General features: G+C 38.4%; 1 protein-coding gene across 2 annotated transcripts in view; it reads right to left on the reverse strand.

Annotated features, from left to right (window-relative positions):
- Window positions 1–238: 238 nt before the first annotated feature.
- The window catches only part of DAP (death associated protein), a 57,029-nt gene continuing 45,013 nt past the window's right edge, over window positions 239–12,254 (reverse strand). For both annotated transcript variants that reach the window (XM_075744814.1, XM_075744815.1), the window contains 2 exons: window positions 5,907–5,949; window positions 239–3,044 (listed from right to left, as the gene is read on the reverse strand). In XM_075744814.1, the coding sequence (XP_075600929.1) occupies window positions 2,925–3,044; window positions 5,907–5,949 (163 nt within the window). In that variant the 3' untranslated portion in view covers window positions 239–2,924. The remainder of the gene's footprint in view (window positions 3,045–5,906; window positions 5,950–12,254) is intronic.

Genomic DNA, 12,254 nt, shown 5'->3' on the forward strand with positions numbered 1-12,254 from the left:
TCCAACTTCATAGTGAAAAACAGCAACTCCCATTCTAGCTGATAGCATCTAGTTTTCATTTTAAATGAGACTGGACTGACCAAAACAGCTGATACACTCTGTCATAAAACTTCCTAATAAATTTCACTATCTATAAAATGTTGATTTGCCGTGCAGCATCCTGTAATAAAATCCCATAAACCCCACAAAACCGCACCCTGCTGATTTACATTGTACTTACGGAAAAAAGAGCCCAATATACAACTTCATGCTTTATTGTTGCATTATTGCCACATCGACAATTACAGAAAATTTCTTTTACATTAATTTGAAGGTAACATCCAAACATCACATGTGCTTGTATATTATTGTAACATACTTTAAAAGTATCAATAACCATCAGTAGGCCATCCAGATCACCAGTTATGATTCTTTATTTTGGACAAAGTAATGCTTTGGTAAGGACGCCTATGCATAAACATGGATACCTCCCAGTGATATATAATATGCTTTCATACAGACACATTTTCTAACCATATAGAAATTCCTACACTCTAAAAGCCACTAACGCTATCTTGAGAGTCATATCGCATTGTACAAACTCACATATCCATCTTAAGTAATCAAAGACAAAATTCAGGTATTGTCTATATATGCTGTATATATTGCATTAACAAGCAGAAGCAGTAGTTCATAATTCAGAAGCATCCATGTTCCTAACTTTTAGCATGAGAATGGAAATGTGGTGTTGCTTTCAGAAGATAGAAATACGCATTTCTACCAGCTATTACTAGATACAGAGTAGGGGTACCCAGCCCCACCTAATCATGTGCTTCTACACTGAGGTACGTTTAGTTTTCCACTGCAGTGATCCAGCTCACCTTGAAAGACACTTCCATTTGGTCGAAGACGCCATACCTAAACTGTACCAACTGTCTTGACTACATCACCATTGACTACAGCTAGAATCTAGACACTACTTCAGGTGTAGGCACAAGACTATGCAGCTCACTCTCAAGCCAGCAGCCACAGGTACCAAGCGACTGTGACAATCTGCTTCATCGCTGACACAGCACACTGACAGCTATTGGCTGCACCACCAGCAAGATGCCACCACTTTCTGTCCTGAATCTGCAAACGTTCCTCCCAGCAAATTACCTCATGCAGATATTCCACGGTGCTCAACAATGCTACCCTCATGAGCAGCTCCAAACAAGGCCTCAAGCATACTGACATCAGAAACAGGAAGCATATTTTTAAAATTATGTACATTCTAATACAGAATAATTCTTATAAACAACGTTCATTCCTTAAGGCAAGTACGGTTATCTAATTAAATTGAAAGTAAGGACTGCATATACAGATTGAACATCCTTTCTTGGGTGTAGAATAAACATATCCACACATATCCTTTGCAAAACATCATTTCCATTTCAAGCCTACGAAGAGATGGAAATGCCATGTCCCTCTCATCCACATGGAGTGAGTGATTCCACTTGTGAAATGGGCCATATTTCACATGATTTTGTTGTTGTTGTTTGAAATCAGCTACTCAGGGAATTATTTAATCTGCAGAATTTTTTTTTAAAAATGTATTTTTAAAACTCTCCTCACTGGTTTTTATACTATTTGATTTTAAATATAAATGGACTAGTAAAGCTCCAAGTGACCCCACGCTTCCATTGATTTGCCAGGTGAATGTTTGCAGCACTAGCTCCAGTACCCACTTTTTTGACGTTATTAGAAGTTTTATAAACCTGGAGGGAACTAAAGGCTGTACTGTATTTATAGTCAGTTAAAAACAAAAGTACACTTTAAAAATCTAGATGGAATGTTTAAAAAATTATTTTCCTGGGTTTTACAGAGATAAGTTGCAGAAGGAAAATGACACAGCTAAGTGATTTTGAACTGTGCAATCAAAAGATTTAAATATGTGGCCAAAACTAATCCGATTCCTCTATATGAAAAGTAATTTTTTTATTCCCTTGTATCACTACTGTCTTTATTCACAATAAGAAGACTAGAAAAAAATAAATATGCAACAGAGGTTGGGTCACAAAGTTAAACACATTTACTAATGGTATCTCTTAATTTCAAACAGTGATCTCAAACTGTAAGTTAAAAAATAAAACAGATTTTTTGCCAGTTTATTATAAGTTCAATTCTGGAGGGTCCTGAGTTCCTTCAGCTTGCTATTGGAATTGAGAAATCATCACCTCAAAAAATACAGCCCCCAGTGAGACCCATGAGATCACAAATCAATTGCCTACAGCAGCAGTGTTCTTGTAACTCTGATTTCTCACCCCTCTCCATACTCACAGGCCTCCAAACGGAAGACTCTCAGCAAGACTGTGTGAGTGCAAAGGGGTGTAAAGAAGATTCAGCTGGGTTTCTGCACACTTGAGAATGTTTTCAGGCCCTTTTATGATCTCACTAGTTGAAATCAGAGGGCTCAGTCACTGGGGTGTAACAGCATAGGATACTGAAGACACAAGGGTTCTACGTAATCAAGACAACCACCAATTTCTGTCGCAACACACACAACTCCCTCCAGATAGTAAAGGTACCAGTACAAAAGGGCTATTCTTCCTTACTGGCTTAGCATAAAAACTACATTAACTATCTGCTATTGCAATGCCACAACTAAAAGTACAAGTTTTAAGCTCATTGATCATATTATTCATACTAAAGTTTTATCTTGGCAGTAAGAAAATCTTATTAAAAAAACCCACCCCTGATCAGCAAACACTTAACAGAGAATTTTCCATCTAGGATAACAACTGAACATCTTCATTCTTATTAACCCTTGAGAATTAAAGTAAAAGAAACAGCATATTATTTTAGAGGTCAATTTTACTGATTTGACAGCATGAATCCTAAAGGGTTTTTGTCTTCTCAAAAACTTATTCACTGACGACCATTTGGCTGAGACTTTGATGGAGAGCTCACTTGCGAGGCTGGTGGATGTGCTGTTTGACATGTTGTGGGTGAGGAAGCTTTTCCACAGAAGGATGTGGTTTCTGATGAGCCACCTGAGCCGCAGCTGGAGGGAAGTCCTTATCACCCTGTTCAAAGAACACGCCAGGAAAAAATTAAGAAATCTTAAAAGCATGCTTTCCAGTTCAAGAGGATTCAAGTTTTTAAAAATGTGAAAAGCAGATGGAAAAGAGTGTTGCATGTTACTCTGAAGTCCCCCTGTACACATCCTATCTTGCCATTCTTTTATCCAACTTGAAAATTTCTCTTAGACAAGTTTCACTTCTTCCAGTTGCAGACACCATCCAAGAACACAGTATCTTAAAGTGACCCAAGGGGAAAACAACCCACATTTCTATCTCCGGTGCTTAATCGCTCCTCATGCTACGTCACTCTCACTGGCTCTGTATGGTCAGATCTCCTTGACCTGTTTCATTTTCCCAGAGCAACCAGAAAAAGGAGACTATTTTACAGACAAGATAAGTCTGTGTGTGAAAAACTACCTGCAGAAGACAACCTACTGTAGGAATGCCAGTTCTCTAGGAAGAAAGGCAGGTTCTAACACTATTTTTGACTCAAATCTTAGGGGTGGCTGGCTTTTAAGTTTAACATGCTCTTTTAACCAGATCTTCCAGTGTCAGTTCTGATGTGGTGCTGTGGGGCAGGCTCAGTTCAGGTGTAACCCTTACACCACCTATTTACAACTGTCACTGCTAGGGTCAGTCCCACGAGGTTTTCAAAAAGCAAAGGGAAACATGCTACTATCAGTGCTCAGTGACAGGGGGAGGAGAACAGCACCACAACTTCCCTCTTAGAAACTAGGACAAACATCATAAGCCAGAAACTCCCTGCATTCCATCAGCTCACGGAGTGACAGCCAAACACAGAGATATTTTGTACAAAGCTGACATCTCAGATGGCCCGTTTCACACCTGACCCCATTTCCATCTACTTCAAATTCTTCCTTTCTCTTCTGGCATAATTTGTCTTTTTTTTTTTTTTAGTGTTGATCACTAGGTTAACTTTTTACATTTTTTTCACCTTTTTCTCTACTCCAAATTGTTTCCAATTTTCAAAGATCTCCTCTTCTCAGACTTGACATTTTCTACCTTCTTTCCCCCTGATGCTGCTGTTTCCCTTCTCCATACCTCACTGACCCATCACACCTTGTTATCCCAAATGGGTGATGTGAATACAGCTCTTCTATGACTTATGGGTACTGTAACAGTTGAGCACATGACAGAATCAGTCTGTAAACGTTAGCAGGAAATGCCCATCTTAGAATCAAAATATTGTAGAATAATTCAGGTTGGAAGGGACCTCAGGATGTCTCTAGTCCAACCTTTTGCTCAAAGCAGAGTTAGCTATACGATCAGACCAACTTACTCAAAGCTTTTATCCAGTCTGGTCTTGAAAACCTCTAAGGACAGAGACTAGACTTATGTCTAGTCAGGCCCTTCAATTTCAATTTGTCTGTTGTCACTTGTATGCCTACCACGCACGACTCCAAACAGCCTGGCTACATCTTCTTGGTAACTTCCTTGTAGTTGTGGGAAGGCTGCTGTTAGGTCCTCCTGAAAGCATCTCTCCTCCATGCTAAACAAGGCCTATTCCCTCAGCCTCTCCTCCCAAGGCATGTGCTTCAGACTCGTGACCACCTTGGTGGCCTTCCAGTGAACTCATTCTGCTTTATCAACACCTTTCATACACTGGGGTGTCCAAAACTGGATGAATTATTCCATATGTGGTCTAAATCATGCTGAACAGAGGGAGATAATCCCTTCCTTTGATCTACCAGCTGTTTTCCTGTTAACGCAGCCCAGAATGCTGTTGGCTTTCTTGGTGTCTTGCATGCGGCTGGCTCGTGTCCAGCTGCTGCCTGCCATTCTTCCAGCCTGTCCACCTCCCTCTGAGTAGCAGGTCTGTTCTCAAACTTATTAAGTGTTCCTCTGATTTTGGTGCCATCCACAAACCTGATCAGGAGTCTTCTGACTGATGAAGATGTTAAACAGAACAGGTCACAGTATATAAACCTCCACTTGGCACTGATGAGAACTACTATGTACCAGGAAACTTGAAAATATAATGGAAAAATTACTCTGGGTTCAAAAAAGCATTGCTAGGTTTTGTTTATTACATAGCAAAGAAATTTTGATACACGTTCGGGAGCTATAAAGTCTCAGAAAATGATAGACCAACCTTGCTTTTCATAGGTTAAACAAACCAACCTGTAGCTGATAGCTTACTGAGGATAAGTATAGCACCCTATCAAGTAACTGATTAGCTAACGAAGAGCTGAGTTACAAAATTAACAAAACAGTTTCTTTCCATTTTTAATGTTTTGCATGCCTACTAAACTGGGGGCCTGTGTTTTTTATGTCTAGGACTTCCTAAGTCACTCACTAAAAATATCACTACCCTACAACTGAAAGTGCTATCAAAATTACTAAACTTTAATGCAATAATTAGAAGTAATTAGACATCTAAATGCAGACTAAATCATCTAAATGATTTCCAGGTCCTGCCTTCTGTTAAAATCCAGGGAATAATATCTTGAATCCCAAGCACCTCACGACACACATGGCAGCTTACAGGCAGGAGTGTCACTCCTCATTACAGATCAAACTATAGCAGCAGACTTAACATGCAACCACTTGCAAAGGAAATGAATGCAGTAATATCTAGCTTAGATATGAAAATAAGATCCAATAAACTTAAAGTGCTAAAATTCAAAATAAAATGGTGGAAGTAATTTCAATAAATAATTTCAATTTCACACAAAACCAAAAAGAGTGCTCAAAGGGACTTACACAAATATACAAAACATAAAGCCTCTTCTCATAAAAGAGGAAGAGGAATGAAAAAAGTTTAATTTTGCCCTGATCAGTGATAATTCTGAAAAGTCTACAATAATTTTTCTGTGATTTAAAGAAATTTAATGATAATCTTACCCTAGCAATGACACCAGAGATGAACACCGTTGGTTTAGGTGGGCTGAAAAAAATAAGAGGGATTATTTGTACAAATTATTTAGACGGTAAAACTGAAAAGTACATCACACATACAATGCAAAAAAAAAAAGTGGCATAATTTGGCAATTAATGAATGTTTCAAATAGACAAGACAAATTTCCTCTTCAAATGACTATTGCCTTACTATTACTGCAGCCAAGAACAGACCTGTAGGTTTTGGCTGCTATTACTTCACATTGTGAGAGCAGTAAAAGGCTAGCCCAACACTCTGTTCCTTACTTAAAGCTGAGAGCCTTTGTTTGTTTGCATTGGTTTCTTAATCCTCAAATTTTATATATAAGCTGCCAGCAGTACTTTAGGCTTAGTATATTTGTATTGCAACAATGAAAACTGCAGTTGGACTAAACTTACTGCTGTGATGGAGAATAAAATACAATTCAAGTTTATATCTGTCAATCAAATGGATTAAGATTCTGAGTCTCAGAAAAAACAACACCCAGCACTTTAAATCATAGATTTTGAAGCAGATATTTATCTACTCTATTACACAGAAGGAGAATCATGTCTGCAACAAAACGTTAAAAACAAAACAAAGTCTGCACTGCTTTTTCATTTGCAGACCTTCATCCATGCCAATGGGAACAGAACTCTATTTGGTCGGCACAAGGTATCAGTTTCCCCGGTCACCCATCTCTTGAACCGACCACCTCTGCACGGAGGCCAAAGTGCAGCCACATCTAACAGTCCACCCCGGCGGTGGGCATTGCCACAGCCTCCAAACTATAAATGCTCAGCAACTTCAGTGGTCTCCTGGGCAAGTAAAACCATACACCTGCATGGAGTCTGCAGAAGGATCGAGAACAGGAGCTCCAGCACATCTCCACAACAGAAGTAATACTATTCTAAGAAAATCATGTAACCTGAAGCATTGAAAAGGGAAGAAGGGTGTGGAGGTAAAGTTGTGCCTCCCTTGGAGCACGTCCATAACCGAGGACTCAGAGCAGGTGGTTCATTAACTTGGACCATGAGAAAGGTCCCTACCCTGTGATGTTATGGCTGATGAGGTTGGAACAACACAAACACAAACCAAATGATTTATTGGAGGAATGATACTGATTATTATGATGCACTTTAAAACTACACAGCTTGTAAAGATTTATTAATATGATGTTATGTGATGTTAAGGTAGCAAGCAGAACAGTATTACACCTTGATATAATGGTCTAATAAATATTGCCTGAGCCCTGTTTAAGTCATGGTATTGCTACACAGTCTCTGAACACCCTAGTTATTTAACAAGAGTCATCATCCCTTAGAGAAATTTTTTAAAAGTCAGAAAGACAGAATTAGAAAAAAGGAGAAAGGAAGGAAGTTCTGCTCTAAAATACCTCCATTTATGAGTACCAGTGATACTTCCTGCAATGAGAAAGAGTATTTTAATACTGTATTAGACTTCTTCAATCTAGTTTTCTGTCAGTATAAACTAATAACAAGCAAAGATCAATAGCAAAACACTTTCATTTTATCCTAATTGATAATTGAGCCCATTAGTATGTTACAGTCTGCATGAGATTTCCTGGATGCCGAGTAACAAACTCAAAGAAATAACTCTGAGAAAACACAGATGTACTGCAGTGGCTCAAGGTACCATTGATAAACTAACACCATGACATTATAAAGGAAATGAACAGTAAATGGAAAAAAAAAAAGTGTGGCAAGTTATTATTCAACTATACATGGAATCTGGCTTTAGTCACACCCAGAGAAACAGTTATTTGTTTGATATTGTATTATTAACAATATTGGATAGTGAGAAATTCAAATCAGATGGTTTTCTTCCTTATATTCTTACTGTGACCTTTCAGTGTTTGATGTGCTTGAATGATGCATGAAATTCAAATCAACATTTCCCAAAAAGAGCCTGCATTCACTGAACGTGCTGCAGCTTGTCTGCCTACCACCAGACTCTATTATCTGCTGTCTGTTCCATACTTCTTGCTTTAAAAAGAAGTTAAATGCTCCATGGTTTTGGCCAACAATGCCGACCGGAAGGCATCTCTAGCATAACGGTTGTTTCAAACACAGCTTTTCCCACTGCAAATCATAAGAGTCTTCTCAGAAACCCTGGTCTCCTATTCAAAATGCCATGCTATCAATATTCAAAGGACCTGAGCTTGCAAGTGCCAAGTTCCTTGGGTACACAATAAAGCTGGATAAAGTTAGACTATTTGGTATATTTTTGCACTTACTTTTACTTAGCTATATGTTCTTTTGTCTAAGGAACTAGGCTGAAGATCCTATTAGAATCATTTTCAGAATCAGTTAAGCTAAAAATCCAGTTTGAGGTTTATGTTTCAGGTAGTACCACAGAATTAGCTAGCATATCTTTATAAAGACAACAAAAATAAGCGATACAATTTTGCTGGTAAAAACTATATCCTTCAGATATAAAGTATTTATCTTGAACTCTATCATGAAATAAAATATTTAGGCTTGTCTATATGCAATTGGTTCTGGGACTGTCTTCAGCTGCACTTAGGATCAGGACATTAATTGGGACTATCCCACAGGTGTGTGGTAGGCACCAAAACGCCTCATACTAACTCACCAAAGGCTTATGTGGCACATTTTAGGATAGCACAGGGCAATTCACTGACACACAGGGAACAACCTAATGGGAAACCAGAGTTGTAAAAATCTATCTACATCATCCAGATGCAGCTGGAACAAATCTGTCCTTGACTTTTACCCTCGTTTGTCCTCTCCACGGCTTTTTGATTGGACTCTTTGTGCGTTATGCTAGATTTCCAACTTCTAAACGGAAGAGCTAATGGGAACACTGATGTGGCTTCCAGCTCGAGCGCCTCTACTCTCCATCCACAAAGATCTTTTACAGAAATCCCGGCATTCATTTCTGGCTGACCCAAGTTCCCATATTCGGCCGCAGGCACACACTGTAATGAGGCTTTGCCTCTTTACTTAACTGATTACACAGGCAAAATGTTTCGCTCCTATGGAAGACAGACCAGCCTATTAGGAAGCTCATTTTCATGCATTAATTATTCCCTAGCAGGGAAAAAGACAGAAAGCTGGCCAGAAACGTGAATGATTGAGTGTGTCTATATTTATGTTTTATGTTAAAGCCAACGGCTTTCCTCCTATTTTTACTACATTACATTGTCCCTGAAAAGATCTTTACAAATTTATTATTATCAGTTATCTCTGATGATCTATAGAACCAGAATCAGACCAGAACACATATAATCACACATCTATACTACTGAAGAATTCAACGGATCAGAGAAAGGCCAATCAGTCATTGATTCATGCTTAAATTTCATTCTTAATGAAAGAAATCTTTCTACAGATGAACTTCTTCACAATAAATTCAATCTCTACTGCCAGACTCTCAAACCATTGGCTTGTGCAGACCCAGATTAGCTGCCAGGGCCATAACTCCGTAACTGTACTCCAAGACATCTACTGGGATTGCCGCGTTGCAACATCACTCACTATCTTTCCCAAGGACCTACCGAAAACAGAAACAAAACTGGAGAATACGCACAGGCTATCATTGCTACATTTATAAAACACTTTCAAGTGTTTCAAATTCTACTGGTGTTTTATGCAAAGCAAAACGTACATTTCCAGTATTTTGTAAGCTATGATGGTTGCTTTGAGGATATACTTAATCTGATGAAAATCAGTTTGACAGATGTTGTTTTGAAGATGCAGCATTCCTTTGTCTAGGCGTCAGTAAACAAGAAAGCAAAAAAAATACTACTTTCTGACAAAACCTGATTTTGTCTATACATATATGTGCTTTACAGCTATTTAATGCACACATTTAAAGTTAAATAATAGCCACAGCCGATATTGTGTAAGGAATACAACGATGTACTTGCCAAGACTGCTTATAGTGTGTGTCTGTACTTTCAGAGCAAATCCTTATTTTATTATAACATATGGAGAAAAAGAACACATCTGTTAAGATCTGAGCATTCAAAGAACTTACCCTGATTTTACGTGTGCAATGCTGCTAAGAACTGCACCTGTTTAACATCAGGCTCTCTACTGAACTCATTTATCCTGATTCTACTCAAATAAAATAAAGATTTCTATTATTTCATAATACTTAGCTTAAATAAGAGCTTTATCTGACATTGCAAGTAAATCACAAAGAAGATGGAATACTTGAAAAGATCATTAACTAGATGAAATGGGGCATTAATAATACTAAAATCTTATGCTTTCACCTTAGAGGGATTGGTTGAACTTAAGTCTGACAGACATATTGTAAAGACAAACACAGTGACGTTGGAATTACTGTGAAATCTCCTACAGGCTACAGAACATACATGGGGCAGATGAGTATTTATCCAACTCCATTTAAAATAGAGGAATGGAATAAATTCATTTTCTAAGTTAACAGAATTTTATAGTTATTAGCTATATCTATCTATATACGCCGTGCATGCTCACACAGACACATGCAGAGGCTATGCGTGTATACGGATGTAGATTACACAGATTGACAGCAGTTTAAGACTGGTCCCAAATGCAGGAAAGAGCACACAGCATGTTCCCACAGCCAAGCGGGTGGATGAACTCCATTTGCAGCATCTGAATTGCCTACTGCGCCGTTACCTGATGGGAGGGATCTGGATCTGATGACAGTTTCCAATGGAGGGTTGAATGGCAGATCCAGTCTGGAGGAAGGACTATGAGCATTGCTCACAGCGCGATCCAAAACAAAAGCTTATGTTTAGAGTTGACAAACCAGGAAATAGCGTGATGCATACACATCATTCCTTTCCACATGAACTATAAAAGCTCCTGAAATGGGAAATGGGTCCTACTGCAGCCAGCCAGTGTAGAAGGCTAGTGCTCCATGTCCACTGGTGACCAGAAAAATCAAGACAACATGCTAAGACAAGTAAAGAACAAGAAAAAGCAATTGTAAGAATAGTACCTCCCTGTATACCTCCTTTAAAATACTGTATTCAGTCCAGAAACACCATAAGTAAAGACCTAGAGCAGAAATAGCTGAGAGCGCATGGAGAACCTTATATATGAGGAAAGAGCTAAGAACTAGTTGCATATGATATACAAAAGAGTGGAGAACATTGTTCCCATTTACCTTCTTTATAGTATAAGCAACACTTGAAGAAAGTAGAAGACATATTTAAAACTAATAATAGCAGATACCCTTAAAATACCAGAGAATTAAATGCAGAATCTCCTGAAAAATAAGACAACATCAAGATCAAAAGTTTAGTGAGATTCAAAACCAGAATTAGACATTTATATGATGCAAACCCATTTACATCAGTTAGGATAGCAATGTGTAAAAATTAAATGAATGCTGATGCTCCAGGGCTCAAGTTATCCTTAAACTCATCAAGACTACAAAGAAATCTCTTCTGTGCAGAGGTTAAACTTTGATACCCTTTCTGCCTTCTATTAAATATCATAAGAGATTATTTTCCTGATACGATTCACCCAAAATTCATCTATGTACTGTAAATCAGAGTACAAGCACAGTGTCAAGATTCCCAATATGCCAACATTTACAACAGGTTAGCCTACTTTAAGGACAGAACTACACAGATGCAAGTCTTTTGTTAGGCTACAAGATTTTTTTGTCAAAATAGGTAAAAAGATGTTAAATGCTTTAAAACTACATTAAACTAATTGTCTAAATGGGAGGGATGATTTATATTTGTCTTTTCATACTCGTAGGAATTAATGATACATTATCATCAGCGACCACCTTCTGCTGTTTAAGTGGGTCTGGCAGAGACATATGAAATATATAAATAATAGCATGACGTGTTTTTCAAAGACTTAGGAACCACAAATCATGTCATAATTTTTAACTACCAAAGATTAACAGCAGAGTTTGCAATTTGGTGTTTCCTCCCTTTAATCAAATCATCTAGTGGCGTGTACTGCGACTCATAGCTTGCCTTTAGCTGTGGAAAGCAAAGGAGAAATTCCCACCGCAGGCTGCGAACAGAAGAGGCACCCGGGCAGAACCCAGAGCTGAATCCAACTCCCTGAACCACTGGGCAAAGGCAGCATGCAGACAGCACGCACCTCGCCCCTCTGGCACCCCGAAACAGCAGGGGCTTGAAAAAATGAACAGAACCTCCTACTGGGCAGCTTGCCCTTTATTTCCTTGATCATTTCCAAATAAACATATCAACCACTCTCGCTCACAAGTTGCTTAGGCAAGCAAAATGAAAAACTATTTATGAAATAGGACAATCTGCAGTTACCCATTGATGCCCCAACTGTTCTCTAATTAGAGCAAGTTTTGCTATT

This window comes from Balearica regulorum, chromosome 2 (assembly GCF_011004875.1).
Source record: "Balearica regulorum gibbericeps isolate bBalReg1 chromosome 2, bBalReg1.pri, whole genome shotgun sequence".
Taxonomy (NCBI): Eukaryota; Metazoa; Chordata; class Aves; order Gruiformes; family Gruidae; genus Balearica; species Balearica regulorum.